General features: G+C 47.2%; 1 protein-coding gene across 1 annotated transcript in view; it reads right to left on the bottom strand.

The window, feature by feature from the left end:
• Window positions 1-309: 309 nt before the first annotated feature.
• LOC143281345 (tectonin beta-propeller repeat-containing protein 2-like) overlaps window positions 310-25,430 on the bottom strand; it is a 58,638-nt gene continuing 33,517 nt past the window's right edge. Inside the window, exons 14-20 of the mRNA XM_076586546.1 lie at window positions 22,435-22,633; window positions 19,127-19,216; window positions 11,640-11,861; window positions 7,867-8,057; window positions 4,333-4,423; window positions 1,798-1,947; window positions 310-504 (exon numbers count right to left, since the gene is read on the bottom strand). Of these exons, the coding sequence (XP_076442661.1) occupies window positions 350-504; window positions 1,798-1,947; window positions 4,333-4,423; window positions 7,867-8,057; window positions 11,640-11,861; window positions 19,127-19,216; window positions 22,435-22,633 (1,098 nt within the window). The 3' untranslated portion in view covers window positions 310-349. The remainder of the gene's footprint in view (window positions 505-1,797; window positions 1,948-4,332; window positions 4,424-7,866; window positions 8,058-11,639; window positions 11,862-19,126; window positions 19,217-22,434; window positions 22,634-25,430) is intronic.

The following is a 25,430-nucleotide window of genomic DNA, read 5'->3' as shown; positions in this document are numbered from 1 at the left end:
TCCCCCCTCACACCAGCCCCCACTCCCCCCTCACACCAGCTCCCACTCCCCCCCCCAGCACACACACACCAGCTCCCACTCCCCCCTCACACCAGCTCCCACTCCCCCTCACACCAGCTCCCACTCCCCCCCCCCAGCACACACACACCAGCTCCCACTCCCCCCTCACACCAGCTCCCACTCCCCCCCCCAGCACACACACACCAGCTCCCACTCCCCCCTCACACCAGCTCCCACTCCCCCCTCACACCAGCTCCCACTCCCCCCCCCCCCAGCACACACACACCAGCTCCCACTCCCCCCTCACACCAGCTCCCACTCCCCCCTCACACCAGCTCCCACTCCCCCCTCACACCAGCTCCCACTCCCCCTCCTCACTGGCGGTGCTCAGGCTGCGCTGCAGCAGGGGGTCAGCAGAGTTCTGGCGCCGCAGCAACAGACGACTGCTGCACTTGAGGAGCTGGCCTGACGTGGTCACCCCCCACAGCATGTCCTGACTGGACGCTGTCACACATACAGGTAGACAGTCACACATACAGGTAGACAGTCACACATACAGGCAGACAGTCACACATACAGCTAGACAGTCACACATACAGGTAGACAGTCACACACATACAGGTAGACAGTCACACATCAGGTAGACAGTCACACACACAGGTAGACAGTCACACACATACAGGTAGACAGTCACACACATACAGGTGTCACACATACAGGTAGACAGTCACACATACAGGTAGACAGTCTCACACATACAGGTGGACAGTCACACATACAGGTAGACAGTCACACACATGCAGGTGTCACACATACAGGTGGACAGTCACACATGCAGGTAGACAGTCACACATACAGGTGGACAGTCACACATACAGGTAGACAGTCACACACATACAGGTAGACAGTCACTCACATACAGGTGTCACACATACAGGTAGACAGTCACACATACAGGAAGACAGTCTCACACATACAGGTGGACAGTCACACACATGCAGGTAGACAGTCACACACATGCAGGTAGACCGTCACACATACAGGTGGACAGTCACACATACAGGTAGACAGTCACACATACAGGTAGACAGTCACAGGTAGACAGTCACACATACAGGTAGACAGTCACACATACAGGTAGACAGTCTCACACATACAGGTGGACAGTCACAGGTAGACAGTCACACATACAGGTAGACAGTCTCACACATACAGGTGGACAGTCACAGGTAGACAGTCACACATACAGGTAGACAGTCACACACATACAGGTAGACCGTCACACACATACAGGTAGACAGTCACACACATAGACAGTCACACACATACAGGAAGACAGTCACACACATAGTCACACACATACAGGAAGACAGTCACACACATAGTCACACACATACAGGAAGACAGTCACACACATCAGGTAGACAGTCACACACATAGACAGTCACACACATCAGGTAGACAGTCACACACATACAGGTAGACAGTCACACACATCAGGCAGACAGTCACATCAGGAAGACAGTCACACACATCAGGTAGACAGTCACACACATACAGGTAGACAGTCACACACATACAGGTAGACAGTCACACAGTCACACACATAGACAGTCACACACATCAGGTAGACAGTCACACACATACAGGTAGACAGTCACACAGTCACACACATAGACAGTCACACACATACAGGCAGACAGTCACACACATCAGGTAGACAGTCACACACATAGACAGTCACACACATATTGGTAGACAGTCACACACATACAGGTAGACACAGGTGTCGCTTACCTGAGATGCGGGTGAAGCAGCCAGGGATCTTCTTCCAGTAGTTGCCGGACACGTTGCCAGGGGTGACGCCATAGCGGAAGAGGATTTCTCCATTGGTGTTAAGGGCCCACACCCCCGACCCTGACACACACAGGTCCATGGCCTGGATACCTGCCACAGCACAACACACCACATTATACCACTTCAACACAGCACACACCACATTACACCACTTCAACACAGCACACAGCACATTATACCACTTCAACACAGCACATTATACCACTTCAACACAGCACACCACATTATACCACTTCAACACACCACATTACACCACTTCAACACAGCACACAGCACATTATACCACTTCAACACAGCACACAGCACAGCACATTACACCACTTCAACACAGCACACAGCACATTACACCACTTCAACACAGCACACAGCACATTACACCACTTCAACACAGCACATTACACCACTTCAACACAGCACACAGCACATTACACCACTTCAACACAGCACACAGCACATTACACCACTTCAACACAGCACATTACACCACTTCAACACAGCACATTACACCACTTCAACACAGCACACAGCACATTACACCACTTCAACACAGCACATTACACCACTTCAACACAGCACATTACACCACTTCAACACAGCACACAGCACATTACACCACTTCAACACAGCACATTACACCACTTCAACACAGCACATTACACCACTTCAACACAGCACACTACACCACTTCAACACAGCACACAGCACATTACACCACTTCAACACAGCACATTATACCACTTCAACACAGCACACCACATTATACCACTTCAACACAGCACACAGCACACCACATTATACCACTTCAACACAGCACACAGCACATTATACCACTTCAACACAGCACACACCACATTACACCACTTCAACACAGCACACAGCACATACCACTTCAACACAGCACATTATACCACTTCAACACAGCACATTATACCACTTCAACACAGCACACAGCACATTACACCACTTCAACACAGCACATTATACCACTTCAACACAGCACACAGCACATTACACCACTTCAACACAGCACATTACACCACTTCAACACAGCACACAGCACATTACACCACTTCAACACACCACATTATACCACTTCAACACACCACATTACACCACTTCAACACAGCACACAGCACATTACACCACTTCAACGCAGCACACAGCACACCACATTATACCACTTCAACACAGCACTCACCACATTACACCACTTCAACACAGCACACAGCACATTACACCACTTCAACGCAGCACACAGCACACCACATTATACCACTTCAACACAGCACACACCACATTACACCACTTCAACACAGCACACAGCACATTACACCACTTCAACGCAGCACACAGCACACCACATTATACCACTTCAACACAGCACACCACATTATACCACTCAACACAGCACATTACACCACTTCAACGCAGCACACAGCACACCACATTATACCACTTCAACACAGCACACCACATTATACCACTGCAACACAGCACAGCACACCACGTTATACCACTTCAACACAGCACACCACACCACATTATACCACTGCAACACAGCACACCACACCACATTATCGTACCACTGCAACACAGTGCAACACACCACATTATACCACTTCAACACAGCGCACACCACACCCTCCACATTAAACCACTTCAACACAGCACACACTCCACATCAAACCACTTCAACACAGCACACACCACACCCTCCACATTATACCACTTCAACACAGCACACACCACACCCTCCACATTATACCACTTCAACACAGCACACTCCACATCAAACCACTTCAACACAGCACACACCACACCCTCCACATTAAACCACTTCAACACAGCACACACCACACCCTCCACATCAAACCACTTCAACACAGCACACACCCCACCCTCCACATCACTTCAACACAGCACACACCACACCCTCCACATTAAACCACTTCAACACAGCACACACCACACCCTCCACATCAAACCACTTCAACACAGCACACACCACACCCTCCACATCACTTCAACACAGCACACACCCCACCCTCCACATTATACCACTTCAACACAGCACACACCACACCCTCCACATTAAACCACTTCAACACAGCACACACCACACCCTCCACATTAAACCACTTCAACACAGCACACACCACACCCTCCACATCAAACCACTTCAACACAGCACACACCCCACCCTCCACATTATACCACTTCAACACAGCACACACCACACCCTCCACATTAGACCACTTCAACACAGCACACACCACACCCTCCACATTAGACCACTTCAACACAGCACACACCACACCCTCCACATTAGGCCACTTCAACACAGCACACACCACACCCTCCACATCAAACCACTTCAACACAGCACACACCACACCCTCAACATCAAACCACTTCAACACAGCATTCCACATCAATACTGCCACCTTCCCCCAGGGTGAAGCACTGCCTACTGACCTGGGACGTGGACCCACTCCTTTCCAATGGGCAGGTCTTCACACACACCCACACGGACATAGGTCAGTCGCCGGTTGTCCACAGCCCACACCTGTAACACACATCCACCACTGGACACCAACAGCTGACAGCAACAGACTATCATGTGCCTGGACTATTTTCAAAACCTGTGTCCCAACTTAACACACCCTGTCATGTGCCTGGAGTATTTTATTTACCTGTGTCCCAACTAAACACACCCTGTCATGTGCCTGGAGTATTTTATTTACCTGTGTCCCAACTAAACGCACCCTCTGTCATGTGCCTGGAGTATTTTCAAAACCTGTGTCCCAACTAAACACACCCTCTGTCATGTGCCTGGAGTATTTTATTTACCTGTGTCCCAACTAAACACACCCTCTGTCATGTGCCTGGAGTATTTTCAAAACCTGCGTCCCAACTAAACACACCCTCTGTCATGTGCCTGGAGTATTTTCAAAACCTGCGTCCCAACTAAACACACCCTCTGTCATGTGCCTGGAGTATTTTCAAAACCTGCGTCCCAACTAAACACACCCTCTGTCATGTGCCTGGAGTATTTTATTTACCTGTGTCCCAACTAAACACACCCTCTGTCATGTGCCTGGAGTATTTTATTTACCTGTGTCCCAACTAAACACACCCTCTGTCATGTGCCTGGAGTATTTTATTTACATGCGTCCCAACTAAACACCCCCTCTGTCATGTGCCTGGAGTATTTTCAAAACCTGCGTCCCAACTAAACACACCCTCTGTCATGTGCCTGAAGTATTTTATTTACATGCGTCCCAACTAAACACACCCTCTGTCATGTGCCTGGAGTATTTTCAAAACCTGTGTCCCAACTAAACACACCCTCTGTCATGTGCCTGGAGTATTTTATTTACATGCGTCCCAACTAAACACACCCTCTGTCATGTGCCTGGAGTATTTTCAAAACCTGCGTCCCAACTAAACACACCCTCTGTCATGTGCCTGGAGTATTTTATTTACCTGTGTCCCAACTAAACACACCCTCTGTCATGTGCCTGAAGTATTTTATTTACATGCGTCCCAACTAAACACCCCCTCTGTCATGTGCCTGGAGTATTTTCAAAACCTGCGTCCCAACTAAACACACCCTCTGTCATGTGCCTGAAGTATTTTATTTACATGCGTCCCAACTAAACACACCCTCTGTCATGTGCCTGGAGTATTTTCAAAACCTGTGTCCCAACTAAACACACCCTCTGTCATGTGCCTGGAGTATTTTATTTACATGCGTCCCAACTAAACACCCCCTCTGTCATGTGCCTGGAGTATTTTCAAAACCTGCGTCCCAACTACACACACCCTCTGTCATGTGCCTGGAGTATTTCCAAAACCTGTGTCCCAACTAAACACACCCCCTGTCATGTGCCTGGAGTATTTTATTTACCTGTGTCCCAAATAAACACACCCTCTGTCATGTGCCTGGAGTATTTCCAAAACCTGTGTCCCAACTAAACACACCCCCTGTCATGTGCCTGGACTATTTTATTTACCTGTGTCCCAAATAAACACACCCTCTGTCATGTGCCTGGAGTATTTTGTTTACTTGTGTCCCAACTAAACACACCCTCTGTCATGTGCCTGGAGTATTTTCAAAACCTGTGTCCCAACTAAACACACCCTCTGTCATGTGCCTGGAGTATTTTCAAAACCTGTGTCCCAACTAAACACCCCCCTGTCATGTGCCTGGACTATTTTATTTACCTGTGTCCCAACTAAACACACCCTCTGTCATGTGCCTGAAGTATTTTCAAAACCTGTCTCCCAACTAAACACACCCTCTGTCATGTGCCTGGAGTATTTTATTTACATGCGTCCCAACTAAACACACCCTCTGTCATGTGCCTGGAGTATTTTATTTACCTGTGTCCCAACTAAACACACCCTCTGTCATGTGCCTGGAGTATTTTCAAAACCTGCGTCCCAACTAAACACACCCTCTGTCATGTGCCTGGAGTATTTTATTTACCTGTGTCCCAACTAAACACACCCTCTGTCATGTGCCTGGAGTATTTTATTTACCTGTGTCCCAACTAAACACACCCTCTGTCATGTGCCTGGAGTATTTCCAAAACCTGTGTCCCAACTAAACACACCCCCTGTCATGTGCCTGGAGTATTTTATTTACCTGTGTCCCAACTAAACACACCCTCTGTCATGTGCCTGGAGTATTTCCAAAACCTGTGTCCCAACTAAACACACCCCCTGTCATGTGCCTGGAGTATTTTATTTACCTGTGTCCCAACTAAACACACCCCTGTCATGTGCCTGAAGTATTTTCAAAACCTGTGTCCCAACTAAACACACCCTCTGTCATGTGCCTGGAGTATTTTATTTACATGCGTCCCAACTAAACACACCCTCTGTCATGTGCCTGGAGTATTTTCAAAACCTGCGTCCCAACTAAACACACCCTCTGTCATGTGCCTGGAGTATTTTCAAAACCTGTGTCCCAACTAAACACACCCTCTGTCATGTGCCTGGAGTATTTTATTTACCTGTGTCCCAACTAAACACACCCTCTGTCATGTGCCTGGAGTATTTTCAAAACCTGTGTCCCAACTAAACACACCCCCTGTCATGTGCCTGGAGTATTTTATTTACCTGTGTCCCAACTAAACACCCCCTCTGTCATGTGCCTGAAGTATTTTCAAAACCTGTGTCCCAACTAAACACACCCTCTGTCATGTGCCTGGAGTATTTCCAAAACCTGTGTCCCAACTAAACACACCCTCTGTCATGTTCCTGAAGTATTTTATTTACCTGTGTCCCAACTAAACACACCCTCTGTCATGTGCCTGGAGTATTTTCAAAACCTGCGTCCCAACTAGACACACCCTCTGTCATGTGCCAGAAGTATTTTCAAAACCTGTGTCCCAACTAAACACACCCTCTGTCATGTGCCTGGAGTATTTTATTTACCTGTGTCCCAACTAAACACACCCTCTGTCATGTGCCTGGAGTATTTTATTTACCTGTGTCCCAACTAAACACACCCTCTGTCATGTGCCTGGAGTATTTTATTTACCTGTGTCCCAACTAAACACACCCTCTGTCATGTGCCTGGAGTATTTTCAAAACCTGCGTCCCAACTAAACACACCCTCTGTCATGTGCCTGGAGTATTTCCAAAACCTGTGTCCCAACTAAACACACCCTCTGTCATGTGCCTGGAGTATTTTATTTACCTGTGTCCCAACTAAACACACCCTCTGTCATGTGCCTGGAGTATTTCCAAAACCTGTGTCCCAACTAAACACACCCTCTTGTCGATCACATATTCATTTAATTACAACAATTTTTTTTTTTTTTCTGTGTTGTCCATTCATTTTCCTTTCAGAAAATGAATACTTTTATCTCAGTCAGCTGAGAAATTCATCCACAATAGTTTTTTTCCTACACCAACCCGTTTTTCGTGACAATTCAAATGCAAACACAATTGTTATTTGTCAAATCCCATGGCAGGTGAAGGGTTAACAGGCCTCACCATCCAGTCCAGAGGGCCTGTGACCACTTTGGTGAAGACGATTTCCGTGTACACGTCGATGGGCAGCCACACCGGGTTCAGCTGTCCTGGTCTGGGTGCAGCCGCACCGATGCGGTGAAAGACACGGCCGTCCCCATCCACCACCCAGACGTAGGAGTTATTGCAGGACACGTGCACCAGGAAGACATCCCCTGGTACCATACACACCACAGCCTGTAGTGTGCTGTACTGCACTGTGTTGTGTTGCTGTCATGTGTTGTGTTGTGCTGGATTTCATGGGATTGTATTGTAAGTGTACTATACTATTTTGTACTATATTGTCATCAATCATAATGTATAGTAATGTATCATACTGTACTGTACTGTATTGTATTGTATTGTACTGTATTGTATTGTATTGTACTGTATTGTATTGTATTGTATTGTACTGTATTGTATTGTACTGTACTGTGTTGTATTGTATTATCTTGCATGATCTTGTATCACTCTATGCCACAACAGATTTCTCTGTATTTCTGGGCTGTTCTCCCCAGGGACAGTTGTTTTTTGTTGTTGTTTTTTTTTTTTTTCTCAAGGCCTGACTAAGCGCGTTGGGTTACGCTGCTGGTCAGGCATCTGCTTGGCAGATGTGGTGTAGTGTATATGGATTTATCCAAACGCAGTAACGCTTCCTTGAGCTACTGAAACTGAAACTTCCTGTTAAAGTGCATTTCTTTTCCTGTCAAAGTGCATTTCTTTTCCTGTCATAGTGCATTTTTTTTCCTGTCATAGTGCATTTCTTTTCCTGTCAAAGTGCATTTCTCTTCCCGTCAAAGTGCATTTCTTTTCTAGTCAAAATGCAGTTCTTTTCCTGTCAAAGTGCATTTCTTTTCTAGTCAAAGTGTATTTCTTTTCCTGTCCAAGTGTATTTCTCTTCCTGTCCAAGTGCATTTCTTTTCTAGTCAAAGTGCATTTCTTTTCCTGTCAAAGTGCATTTCTTTTCCTGTCAAAGTGCATTTCTCTTCCCGTCAAAGTGCATTTCTTTTCCTGTCAAAGTGCATTTCTTTTCTAGTCAAAGTGCATTTCTTTTCTAGTCAGTGTATTTCTCTTCCTGTCAAAGTGCATTTCTTTTCCTGTCAAAGTGCATTTCTTTTCCAGTCAAAGTGCATTTCTTTTCCAGTCAAAGTGCATTTCTTTTCCAGTCAAAGTGCATTTCTCTTCCTGTCATTCTTCTTCTTCAACAACCAGAACACATTACAGCACCCCCCTCACCCATCACCCCCCCTCACCCCTCACCCCCCCTCACCCATCACCCCCCCCTCACCCATCACCCCCCCTCACCCATCACACCCCCCCTCACCCATCACCCCCCTCACCCATCACCCCCCCTCACCCATCACACACACACTCACCCATCACCCCCCCCTCACCCATCACCCCCCCTCACCCATCACACCCCCCCTCACCCATCACCCCCCCCTCACCCATCACACACACCCTCACCCATCACCCCCCCTCACCCATCACCCCCCCCTCACCCATCACACCCCCCCTCACCCATCACACCCTCCTCACCCATCACACACCCCTCACACACCCCCTCACCCATCACACACCCCTCACCCATCACACATCCCTCACCCACCACACACCACACACACCCCTCACCCATCACACACCCCTCACCCATCACACACCCCCTCACCCATCACACACCCCTCACCCATCACACATCCCTCACCCACCACACACCACACACCCCCCCCTCACCCATCACACACCCCTCACCCATCACTCCCCCCCCTCACCCATCAGCCCCCCCTCACCCATCAGCCCCCCCTCACCCATCACACACCCCTCACCCATCACACACCACACCCCCCCCCTCACCCATCACACACCCCTCACCCATCACACACCCCTCACCCATCACGCACCACACCCCCCCCTCACCCATCAGCCCCCCCTCACCCATCACACACCCCTCACCCATCACACACCCCCTCACCCATCACACACCCCCCCCCTCACCCATCACACACCCCTTACCCATCACACCCCCCATCACACTCCCCCCTCACCCATCATTCCCCCCCCCTCACCCACCACACCCCCCCCTCACCCATCACACCCCCCACTCACCCATCACCCCCCCCCCCCCTCACCCATCACACCCCCTCCCTCACCCATCACACACCCCCCTCACCCATCACACACCCTTCACCCATCACACCCCCCTCACACACCCTCCCCCCCCTCACCCATCACACACCCCCTCACCCATCACACCCCCCTCACACACCATCCCCCCCTCACACACCACACACCCCTCACACACCACCCCCCACCCCCCTCACCCATCACACCCCCCTCACCCACCACACACCACCACCACCCTCACCCACCACACCCCCCTCACACACCACCCCCCCCCCCTCACCCATCACACCCCCCCTCACCCACCACACACCACCACCCCCCTCACACACCACACCCCCCTCACCCATCACACACCCCTCACCCATCACACACCACACCCCCCTCACCCCTCACCCACCACACCCCCCTCACACACCACACCCCCCCTCACACACCACACCCCCCTCACCTATCACACACCACACACCCCCTCACACACCACACCCCCCTCACCCATCACACACCACACACCCCCTCACACACCACACCCCCCTCACTCATCACACACCACACACCCCCCTCACACACCACACCCCCCTCACCCATCACACCCCCCTCACCCATCACACCCCCCTCACCCATCACACCCCCCTCACCCATCACACCCCCCTCACCCATCACACCCCCCCTCACCCATCACACACCACACCCCCCTCACCCATCACACCCCCCTCACCCATCACACACCACACCCCCCTCACCCATCACACCCCCCTCACCCATCACACACCACACCCCCCTCACCCATCACACCCCCCTCACCCATCACACACCACACCCCCCTCACCCATCACACCCCCCTCACCCATCACACACCACACCCCCCTCACCCATCACACCCCCCTCACCCACCACACCCCCCTCACACACCACACCCCCCTCACCCATCACACCCCCCTCACACACCACACCCCCCTCACCCATCACACACCCCTCACACCCCCCCCCCCTCACACACCCCCCCCCCTCACCCATCACACCCCCCTCACACACCACACCCCCCTCATCCATCACACCCCCCTCACACACCACACCCCCCTCACCCATCACACCCTCCTCACACACCACACCCCCCTCACCCATCACACCCCCCTCACCCATCACACCCCCCTCACCCATCACCCCCCTCACCCACCACACCCCCCTCACCCATCACACCCGCCTCACCCATCACAACCCCCACACACACACCACATCCCCCCTCACCCACCACACCCCCCTCACACACCACACCCCCCTCACCCATCACACCCCCCCTCACCCATCACAACCCCCCTCACCCATCACAACCCCCCTCACCCATCACAACCCCCCCACACACACCACACCCCCCCTCACCCACCACACCCCCCTCACACACCACACCCCCCTCACCCACCACACCCCCCTCACACACCACACCCCCCTCACCCATCACACCCCCCCTCACCCATCACACCCCCCCTCACCCATCACAACCCCCACACACACACACCACACCCCCCCTCACCCATCACACACCCCTCACCCACCACACCCCCCTCACCCATCACACACCACACCCCCCTCACCCATCACACACCACACCCCCCCTTGCCCCCCTCCCCCTCCCTCACCCAGCTGCAGCAGGTCCAGACAGACCCAGTCCACCCCCAGAGGGCAGTGTGGTCCCATGCCGGTGCGGACATAGAGCATCCCCTCACTGGTCAGCCCCCAAAAGCTGACCTCATTGACGCTGTACGACACCAAGACAGAGGGTGTGGGGGTCAGGGTGGCGTCACTGCTGTCAGGGTGCATGGCGTACAGCTCGCCATTCACCTGCTGGGCCCACACCATACCTGTAAACATCACAGTTATCATGTCATCAGGTGTACAGCCCACACCATACCTGTAAACATCATAGTTATCATGTCATCAGGTGTACAGCCCACACCATACCTGTAAACATAAAAGTTATCATGTCATCAGGTGTACAGCCCACACCATACCTGTAAACATCACAGTTATCATGTCATCAGGTTACAGCCCACACCATACCTGTAAACATCATAGTTATCATGTCATCAGGTGTACAGCCCACACCATACCTGTAAACATCATAATTATCATGTCATCAGGTGTACAGCCCACACCATACCTGTAAACATCATAGTTATCATGTCATCAGGTGTACAGCCCACACCATACCTATAAACATCATAGTTATCATGTCATCAGGTGTACAGCCCACACCATACCTGTAAACATCACAATTATCATGTCATCAGGTTACAGCCCACACCATGCCTGTAAACATCATGATTATCATGTCATCAGGTGCACAGCCCACACCATACCTGTAAACATCATGATTATCATGTCATCAGGTGCACAGCCCACACCATACCTGTAAACATCATAGTTATCATGTCATCAGGTGTACAGCCCACACCATACCTGTAAACATCATAGTTATCATGTCATCAGGTTACAGCCCACACCATACCTGTAAACATCATAGTTATCATGTCATCAGGTGTACAGCCCACACCATACCTGTAAACATCATAGTTATCATGTCATCAGGTTACAGCCCACACCATACCTGTAAACATCATAGTTATCATGTCATCAGGTTACAGCCCACACCATACCTGTAAACATCATAGTTATCATGTCATCAGGTGTACAGCCCACACCATACCTGTAAACATCATGATTATCATGTCATCAGGTTACAGCCCACACCATACCTGTAAACATCCTAGTTATCATGTCATCAGGTTACAGCCCACACCATGCCTGTAAACATCATGATTATCATGTCATCAGGTGTACAGCCCACACCATACCTGTAAACATCACAGTTATCATGTCATCAGGTGTACAGCCCACACCATACCTGTAAACATCACAGTTATCATGTCATCAGGTTACAGCCCACACCATACCTGTAAACATCATAGTTATCATGTCATCAGGTTACAGCCCACACCATTCCTGTAAACATCATAATTATCATGTCATCAGGTGTACAGCCCACACCATACCTGTAAACATCATAGTTATCATGTCATCAGGTGTACAGCCCACACCATACCTGTAAACATCATAGTTATCATGTCATCAGGTGCACAGCCCACACCATGCCTGTAAACATCATGATTATCATGTCATCAGGTGCACAGCCCACACCATACCTGTAAACATCATAGTTATCATGTCATCAGGTTACAGCCCACACCATACCTGTAAACATCATAGTTATCATGTCATCAGGTTACAGCCCACACCATGCCTGTAAACATCATGATTATCATGTCATCAGGTGTACAGCCCACACCATACCTGTAAACATCATAGTTATCATGTCATCAGGTTACAGCCCACACCATACCTGTAAACATCATAGTTATCATGTCATCAGGTTACAGCCCACACCATGCCTGTAAACATCATGATTATCATGTCATCAGGTGCACAGCCCACACCATACCTGTAAACATCATGATTATCATGTCATCAGGTGCACAGCCCACACCATACCTGTAAACATCATAGTTATCATGTCATCAGGTGCACAGCCCACACCATACCTGTAAACATCATAGTTATCATGTCATCAGGTTACAGCCCACACCATACCTGTAAACATCATAGTTATCATGTCATCAGGTGTACAGCCCACACCATACCTGTAAACATCATAGTTATCATGTCATCAGGTTACAGCCCACACCATACCTGTAAACATCATAGTTATCATGTCATCAGGTTACAGCCCACACCATGCCTGTAAACATCATGATTATCATGTCATCAGGTGTACAGCCCACACCATACCTGTAAACATCATAGTTATCATGTCATCAGGTGCACAGCCCACACCATACCTGTAAACATCATAGTTATCATGTCATCAGGTGTACAGCCCACACCATACCTGTAAACATCACAGTTATCATGTCATCAGGTGTACAGCCCACACCATACCTGTAAACATCATAGTTATCATGTCATCAGGTGTACAGCCCACACCATACCTGTAAACATCATAGTTATCATGTCATCAGGTTACAGCCCACACCATGCCTGTAAACATCATGATTATCATGTCATCAGGTGTACAGCCCACACCATACCTGTAAACATCATAGTTATCATGTCATCAGGTGCACAGCCCACACCATACCTGTAAACATCATAGTTATCATGTCATCAGGTGTACAGCCCACACCATACCTGTAAACATCACAGTTATCATGTCATCAGGTGCACAGCCCACACCATACCTGTAAACATCATAGTTATCATGTCATCAGGTGTACAGCCCACACCATACCTGTAAACATCATAGTTATCATGTCATCAGGTGTACAGCCCACACCATACCTGTAAACATCATAGTTATCATGTCATCAGGTGTACAGCCCACACCATACCTATAAACATCCTAGTTATCATGTCATCAGGTGTACAGCCCACACCATACCTGTAAACATCATAGTTATCATGTCATCAGGTGTACAGCCCACACCATACCTGTAAACATCATAGTTATCATGTCATCAGGTGCACAGCCCACACCATACCTGTAAACATCATAGTTATCATGTCATCAGGTGTACAGCCCACACCATACCTGTAAACATCATAGTTATCATGTCATCAGGTGTACAGCCCACACCATACCTGTAAACATCATGATTATCATGTCATCAGGTGTACAGCCCACACCATACCTGTAAACATCATAATTATCATGTCATCAGGTGTACAGCCCACACCATACCTGTAAACATCATGATTATCATGTCATCAGGTGTACAGCCCACACCATACCTGTAAACATCATGATTATCATGTCATCAGGTGTACAGCCCACACCATACCTGTAAACATCATAATTATCATGTCATCAGGTGTACAGCCCACACCATACCTATAAACATCATGATTATCATGTCATCAGGTGTACAGCCCACACCATACCTGTAAACATCATAATTATCATCAGGTGTACAGCCCACACCATACCTGTAAACATCATAATTATCATCAGGTGTACAGCCCACACCATACCTGTAAACATCATGATTATCATGTCATCAGGTGTACAGCCCACACCATACCTGTAAACATCATAATTATCATCAGGTGTACAGCCCACACCATACCTGTAAACATCATAATTATCATCAGGTGTACAGCCCACACCATACCTGTAAACATCATGATTATCATGTCATCAGGTGTACAGCCCACACCATACCTGTAAACATCATGATTATCATGTCATCAGGTGCACAGCCCACACCATACCTGTAAACATCATAGTTATCATGTCATCAGGTGCACAGCCCACACCATACCTGTAAACATCATAGTTATCATGTCATCAGGTTACAGCCCACACCATACCTGTAAACATCATAGTTATCATGTCATCAGGTGTACAGCCCACACCATACCTGTAAACATCATAGTTATCATGTCATCAGGTTACAGCCCACACCATGCCTGTAAACATCATGATTATCATGTCATCAGGTGTACAGCCCACACCATACCTGTAAACATCATAGTTATCATGTCATCAGGTGCACAGCCCACACCATACCTGTAAACATCATAGTTATCATGTCATCAGGTGTACAGCCCACACCATACCTGTAAACATCACAGTTATCATGTCATCAGGTGCACAGCCCACACCATACCTGTAAACATCATAGTTATCATGTCATCAGGTGTACAGCCCACACCATACCTGTAAACATCATAGTTATCATGTCATCAGGTTACAGCCCACACCATGCCTGTAAACATCATGATTATCATGTCATCAGGTGTACAGCCCACACCATACCTGTAAACATCATAGTTATCATGTCATCAGGTGCACAGCCCACACCATACCTGTAAACATCATAGTTATCATGTCATCAGGTGTACAGCCCACACCATACCTGTAAACATCACAGTTATCATGTCATCAGGTGCACAGCCCACACCATACCTGTAAACATCATAGTTATCATGTCATCAGGTGTACAGCCCACACCATACCTGTAAACATCATAGTTATCATGTCATCAGGTGTACAGCCCACACCATACCTGTAAACATCATAGTTATCATGTCATCAGGTGTACAGCCCACACCATACCTATAAACATCCTAGTTATCATGTCATCAGGTGTACAGCCCACACCATACCTGTAAACATCATAGTTATCATGTCATCAGGTGTACAGCCCACACCATACCTGTAAACATCATAGTTATCATGTCATCAGGTGCACAGCCCACACCATACCTGTAAACATCATAGTTATCATGTCATCAGGTGTACAGCCCACACCATACCTGTAAACATCATAGTTATCATGTCATCAGGTGTACAGCCCACACCATACCTGTAAACATCATGATTATCATGTCATCAGGTGTACAGCCCACACCATACCTGTAAACATCATAATTATCATGTCATCAGGTGTACAGCCCACACCATACCTGTAAACATCATGATTATCATGTCATCAGGTGTACAGCCCACACCATACCTGTAAACATCATGATTATCATGTCATCAGGTGTACAGCCCACACCATACCTGTAAACATCATAATTATCATGTCATCAGGTGTACAGCCCACACCATACCTATAAACATCATGATTATCATGTCATCAGGTGTACAGCCCACACCATACCTGTAAACATCATAATTATCATCAGGTGTACAGCCCACACCATACCTGTAAACATCATAATTATCATCAGGTGTACAGCCCACACCATACCTGTAAACATCATGATTATCATGTCATCAGGTGTACAGCCCACACCATACCTGTAAACATCATAATTATCATCAGGTGTACAGCCCACACCATACCTGTAAACATCATAATTATCATCAGGTGTACAGCCCACACCATACCTGTAAACATCATGATTATCATGTCATCAGGTGTACAGCCCACACCATACCTGTAAACATCATAATTATCATCAGGTTACAGCCCACACCATACCTGTAAACATCATAGTTATCATGTCATCAGGTGTACAGCCAACACCATGCCTGTAAACATCCTAATTATCATCAGGTGTACAGCCCACACCATACCTGTAAACATCCTAATTATCATGTCATCAGGTGTACAGCCCACACCATACCTGTAAACATCATAATTATCATGTCATCAGGTGTACAGCCCACACCATACCTGTAAACATCATAGTTATCATGTCATCAGGTGTACAGCCCACACCATGCCTGTAAACATCATAATTATCATGTCATCAGGTGTACAGCCAATACCATACCTGTAAACATACGAGTTTTTAGAAAGAGTGGTCATGAATGATCTATGTAATTTGTAACATTTTCCTTTCATGTTAAGCACCCTGAAATCTTTGTGAGAAAGGGCGCTATATAAATGTACATTATTATTATTATCATTATTATTATTATTATTGTTGTTATTATTATCAATATTATTATTAATAATAGTATTATTCTTGTTATTGTCAGGTGTAGAGCCCACATCATACCTGTAAACATCACATACTTACATCACTGTAATCTCCTATGTATTTTTTCTCTCTCCTTGCAATACACAGGGCCTGTTCACACACACACACACACACACACACACACACACACACACAATTAATCAAGTGAAAAACTGAACGAACCAAAGCAAACAAGAGAGGCAAGGCCTTCAAGACTCACTTGTGATAAATTACGTCCCCTAGCACTAATTACAGAGTAATTTCCCTTTTTTACTATCTGCACCAAAACGTTTGCAAAATAAATAAAAATTCCATGCTTAGCAAAAGAAGTTCCTGTTTGAACAAAAAATGAAAATAATGACTCCTCTAGTTGTTGTGTCAGAATAAGAGGTCAAAGTGCCAAGTTTAGAGAATACAAAAAATATAAATATAACAGTAAATGCAGTTTGCATATAATTAGGCTTCTTTTTTTATTTTTTTTGTGCCCATCCCAGAGGTGCAATATTGTTATAACAAGATGACTGGAAATAACTGAATTTTTCCTATTTTTATGCCAAATGTGGTGTCAACTGACAAAGTATTTGCAGAGAAAATGTCAATGTTAAAGTTTACCACGGACACACAGACACACACAGACAACCGAACACCGGGTTAAAACATAGACTCACTTTGTTTACACAAGTGAGTCAAAAATTACAAAAATGCAAAGCCCAAATGAATCAACCATAAAGAGAAGTAACTTTTCATTAGAAGGTACACAACTTCAAGTCTGCTGCTTATGCTTCCTTGAAATGAATCAACCACACAAGTGATGCACTTCCACTTGAAATGAATCAATCACACAAGTGATGCACTTCCACTTGAAATGAATCAATCACACAAGTGATGCACTTCCAAGTGATGTCCTTCCACTTGAAATGAATCAATAACACAAGTGATGCACTTCCACTTGAAATGAATCAACAACACAAGTGATGCACTTCCACTTGAAATGAATCAACCACACAAGTGATGCACTTCCACTTGAAATGAATCAACCACACAAGTGATGCACAAAACAAACATGCTGCTTATGCTTCCTTGAAATGAATCAACCACACAAGTGATGCACAAAACAAACATGCTGCTTATGTTTCCTTGAAACAAACATGCTGCTTATGTTTCCTTGAAATGAATCAATCACAAGTGATGCACAAAACAAACATGCTGCTTATGCTTCCTTGAAATGAATCAATCACAAGTGATGCACTTCCACTTGAAATGAATCAATCACAGGTGATGCACAAAACAAACATGCTGCTTATGCTTCCTTGAAATGAATCAACCACACAAGTGATGCACAAAACAAACATGCTGCTTATGTTTCCTTGAAATGAATCAATCACAAGTGATGCACAAAACAAACATGCTGCTTATGTTTCCTTGAAATGAATCAATCACAAGTGATGCACAAAACAAACATGCTGCTTATGTTTCCTTGAAATGAATCAATCACAAGTGATGCACAAAACAAACATGCTGCTTATGTTTCCTTGAAATGAATCAATCACAAGTGATGCACAAAACAAACACCAAATGAAATCAGGGGGTCACTGACCGGTGGGCATGGAGGCAGCAGCAGCGCTGACCTGTTTCCAGGGTGTGGAGGCGGCCATGTGAGGGGGCAGGGCTGCTGACCAGTGGTAACCTGTCAATCAACTGTCAGTCAGCACTCACAGGCATTCTCATGACACATCATTATGCATCCCTGATCTCATGACACATCATTATGCCTCCCTGATCTCATGACACATCATTATGCATCTCTGACTGTCAGTGGACAGGACACACTGCATCTCATGACACATCATTATACATCTCTGACTGTCTGTGGACAGGACACAGCATCTCATGACACATCATTATACATCTCTGACTGTCAATGGACAGGACACAGCATCTCATGACACATCATTATGCATCTCTGACTGTCAGTGGACAGGACACAGCATCTCATGACACATCATTATGCATCTCTGACTGTCAGTGGACAGGACACTGCATCTCATGACACATCATTATGCATCTCTGACTGTCAGTGGACAGGACACACTGCATCTCATGACACATCATTATGCATCTCTGACTGTGGACAGGACAGTGCATCTCATGACACATCATTATGCATCTCTGTCAGTGGACAGGACACAGCATCTCATGACACATCATTATGCATCTCTGACTGTGGACAGGACAGTGCATCTCATGACACATCATTATGCATCTCTGACTGTCTGTGGACAGGACAGTGCATCTCATGACACATCATTATGCATCTCTGACTGTCAATGGACAGGACACAGCATCTCATGACACATCATTATGCATCTCTGACTGTCAGTGGACAGGACACACAGCATCTCATGACACATCATTATGCATCTCTGACTGTCAGTGGACAGGACAGTGCATCTCATGACACATCATTATGCATCTCTGACTGTCTGTGGACAGGACACAGCATCTCATGACACATCATTATGCATCTCTGACTGTCAGTGGACAGGACACAGCATCTCATGACACATCATTATGCATCTCTGACTGTGGACAGGACAGTGCATCTCATGACACCTTGAGCAGACTGCTACAAACACACACCTTGCAGACTGCTACAAACTACACCTTGTACACTGCTACACACACCTTGCAGACTGCTACAAAAACACACCTTGCAGACTGTTACAAACACACACCTTGTAGACTGTTACAAAAACACACCTTGCAGACTGCTACAAACACACACCTTGCAGACTGCTACACACACCATGTAGACTGCTACAAACACACACCTTGCAGACTGCTACACACACCATGTAGACTGCTACAAACACACACCTTGCAGACTGCTACAAACACACACCTTGCAGACTGCTACAAAAACACACCATGTAGACTGCTACAAACAAACACCTTGCAGACTGCTACAAAAACACACCATGTAGACTGCTACAAAAACACACCATGTAGACTGCTACAAACACACACCTTGCAGACTGCTACAACAAACACACACCTTGCAGACTGCTACAACAAACACACACCTTGCAGACTGCTACAAACACACACCATGTAGACTGCTACAAACACACACCTTGCAGACTGCTACAAACACACACCTTGCAGACTGCTACAACAAACACACACCTTGCAAACTGCTACAACAAACACACACCTTGCAAACTGCTACAACAAACACACACCTTGCAGACTGCTACAAACACCATGTAGACTGCTACAAACACACACCTTGCAAACTGCTGCAACAAACACACACCTTGCAGACTGCAACAAAAAACACACACCTTGCCGACTTCTACAAACACACACCTTGCAGACTGCTACAAACACACACCTTGCTGACTGCTACACACACCTTGCAGACTGCTACAAACACACACCTTGCAGACTGCTACAAACACACACCTTGCTGACTGCTACACACACCTTGCAGACTGCTACAAACACACACCTTGCTGACTGCTACACACACCTTGCAGACTGCTACAAACACACACCTTGCAGACTGCTACAAACACACACCTTGCTGACTGCTACAAACACACACCTTGCTGACTGCTACACACACCTTGCAGACTGCTACACACACCTTGCAGACTGCTACAAACACACACCTTGCAGACTGCTACAAACACACACCTTGCAGACTGCTACAAACACACACCTTGCTGACTGCTACACACACCTTGCAGACTGCTACAAACACACACCTTGCTGACTGCTACAAACACACACCTTGCTGACTGCTACAAACACACACCTTGCAGACTGCTACAAACACACACAGTGCAGACTCCTACAAACACACACACACCTTGCAGACTCCTACAAACACACACCTTGCTGACTGCTACAAACACACACCTTGCAGACTGCTACAAACACACACCTTGCTGACTGCTACAAACACACACCTTGCAGACTGCTACAAACACACACCTTGCAGACTGCTACAAACACATACCTTGCTGACTGCTACACACACCTTGCTGACTGCTACAAACACACACCTTGCAGACTGCTACACACACACACCTTGCTGACTGCTACAAACACACACCTTGCAGACTGCTACCACACACCTTATTTTTATCTATTCATTCATTTTTTTCAAACTTATTTATTTATTCATTTATTTATTCAATTCATTTATTCATCTATTTTTTTCTAATTATTCATTTATTTAGTTATATTTCATTTCATCTTTTCTTTTTTTCTTTTTTTTCTCAAGGCCTGACTAAGCGCATTGGTTTACACTGCTGGTCAGGCATCTGCTTAGCAGATATGGTGTAGCATATATGGATATGTCCAAACGCAGTGACGCCTCCTTGAGCTACTGATATTGATACTGATTGCAGACTGCTGCGACAAACACACCTTGCAAACTGCTACGACACACACCTTGCAGACTGCTATGACACACACACCTTGCAGACTGCTATGACACACACACCTTGCAGACTGCTATGACACACACACACCTTGCAGACTGCTATGACACACACACACCTTGCAGACTGCTATGACACACACACACCTTGCAGACTGCTATGACACACACACACCTTGCAGACTTCTATGACACACACACACCTTGCAGACTGCTATGACACACACACACACCTTGCAGACTGCTATGACACACACACACCTTGCAGACTGCTATGACACACACACCTTGCAGACTGCTATGACACACACACACCTTGCAGACTGCTATGACACACACACACCTTGCAGACTGCTATGACACACACACACCTTGCAGACTGCTATGACACACACACACCTTGCAGACTGCTATGACACACACACACCTTGCAGACTGCTATGACACACACACACCTTGCAGACTGCTCCGACAGACGTAGAGCGTATTAAGGTAGTCCAGTACCAGCCACACCCCCTGGTCGCCAGCGGTAACCAGACCTCCTCGCTTGGTGCTGAGAACCTTGGACAACTTCTGGCTGTCCAGCTTCCGTGCCATGGACCGCAGCACATCCAACACGCCGGGGTCTTGCACGTAGTACTCACTGAGGGGAACCTGACACATCATATCACTGACATCATATCACTGAGGGGAACCTGACACACATCATATCACTGAGGGGAACCTGACACATCATATCACTGAGGGGAACCTGACACACATCATATCACTGAGGGGAACCTGACACACATCATATCACTGAGGGGAACCTGACACATCATATCACTGAGGGGAACCTGACACATATCATATCACTGAGGGGAACCTGACACATCATATCACTGACATCATATCACTGAGGGGAACCTGACACACATCATATCACTGAGGGGAATCTGATACACATCATATCACTGAGGGGAACCTGACACATCATATCACTGAGGGGAACCTGACACACATCATATCACTGAGGGGAACCTGACACACATCATATCACTGACACATATCATATCACTGAGGGGAACCTGACACACATCATATCACTGAGGGGAACCTGACACATATCACTGAGGGGAACCTGACACATATCACTGAGGGGAACCTGACACATCATATCACTGAGGGGAACCTGACACATATCACTGAGAGGAACCTGACACACATCATATCACTGAGGGGAACCTGACACATATCATATCACTGAGGGGAACCTGACACACATCATATCACTGAGGGGAACCTGACACATCATATCACTGAGGGGAACCTGACACATATCATATCACTGAGGGGAACCTGACACATATCATATCACTGAGGGGAACCTGACACACATCATATCACTGAGGGGAACCTGACACACATCATATCACTGAGGGGAACCTGATACACATCATATCATTGAGGGCAACCTGACACATATCACTGAGGGGAACCTGACACATCATATCACTGAGGGGAACCTGACACATATCACTGAGGGGAACCTGACACATCATATCACTGAGGGGAACCTGACACATATCACTGAGGGGAACCTGACACATCATATCACTGAGGGGAACCTGACACATATCACTGAGGGGAACCTGACACATCATATCACTGAGGGGAACCTGACACATATCACTGAGGGGAACCTGACACACATCATATCACTGAGGGGAACCTGACACATCATATCACTGAGGGGAACCTGACACATCATATCACTGAGGGGAACCTGACACACATCATATCACTGAGGGGAACCTGACACATCATATCACTGACATCATATCGCTGAGGGGAACCTGACACATATCACTGAGGGGAACCTGACACACATCATATCACTGAGGGGAACCTGACACACATCATATCACTGAGGGGAACCTGACACATATCACTGAGGGGAACCTGACACATATCACTGAGGGGAACCTGACACACATCATATCACTGAGGGGAACCTGACACATATCACTGAAGATTTGTACATGGGACCAAGGATTGTTTCTCCTCTCCACAACACCCTACTTGGTCCCATGTACAGACTGTTTCTCCTCTCCACTACACCCTACTTGGTCCCATGTACAGACTGTTTCTCATCTCCATGACACCCTACTTGGTCCCATGTACAGACTGTTTCTCCTCTCCACTACACCCTACTTGGTCCCATGTACAGACTGTTTCTCCTCTCCACAACACCCTACTTGGTCCCATGTACAGACTGTTTCTCCTCTCCACTACACCCTACTTGGTCCCATGTACAGACTGTTTCTCCTCTCCATGACACCCTACTTGGTCCCATGTACAGACTGTTTCTCCTCTCCACTACACCCTACTTGGTCCCATGTACAGACTGTTTCTCATCTCCATGACATCCTACTTGGTCCCATGTACAGACTGTTTCTCCTCTCCACAACACCCTACTTGGTCCCATGTACAGACTGTTTCTCCTCTCCATGACACCCTACTTGGTCCCATGTACAGACTGTTTCTCCTCTCCACTACACCCTACTTGGTCCCATGTACAGACTGTTTCTCATCTCCATGACATCCTACTTGGTCCCATGTACAGACTGTTTCTCCTCTCCACAACACCCTACTTGGTCCCATGTACAGACTGTTTCTCCTCTCCACAACACCCTACTTGGTCCCATGTACAGACTGTTTCTCCTCTCTGCTACACCCTACTTGGTCCCATGTACAGACTGTTTCTCCTCTCCATGACATCCTACTTGGTCCCATGTACAGACTGTTTCTCCTCTCCACTACACCCTACTTGGTCCCATGTACAGACTGTTTCTCCTCTCTGCTACACCCTACTTGGTCCCATGTACAGACTGTTTCTCCTCTCTGCTACACCCTACTTGGTCCCATGTACAGACTGTTTCTCCTCTCCATGACACCCTACTTGGTCCCATGTACAGACTGTTTCTCATCTCCACTACACCCTACTTGGTCCCATGTACAGACTGTTTCTCCTCTCCATGACACCCTACTTGGTCCCATGTACAGACTGTTTCTCCTCTCTGCTACACCCTACTTGGTCCCATGTACAGACTGTTTCTCCTCTCCACTACACCCTACTTGGTCCCATGTACAGACTGTTTCTCCTCTCCACTACACCCTACTTGGTCCCATGTACAGACTGTTTCTCCTCTCTGCTACACCCTACTTGGTCCCATGTACAGACTGTTTCTCCTCTCCACTACACCCTACTTGGTCCCATGTACAGACTGTTTCTCCTCTCCATGACACCCTACTTGGTCCCATGTACAGACTGTTTCTCCTCTCCATGACACCCTACTTGGTCCCATGTACAGACTGTTTCTCCTCTCCACTACACCCTACTTGGTCCCATGTACAGACTGTTTCTCCTCTCCATGACACCCTACTTGGTCCCATGTACAGACTGTTTCTC

The sequence above is a fragment of the Babylonia areolata genome, chromosome 4, assembly GCF_041734735.1.
Source record: "Babylonia areolata isolate BAREFJ2019XMU chromosome 4, ASM4173473v1, whole genome shotgun sequence".
Lineage (NCBI taxonomy): Eukaryota > Metazoa > Mollusca > Gastropoda > Neogastropoda > Buccinidae > Babylonia > Babylonia areolata.
This window is presented reverse-complemented; position numbering and strand designations above follow the sequence as displayed.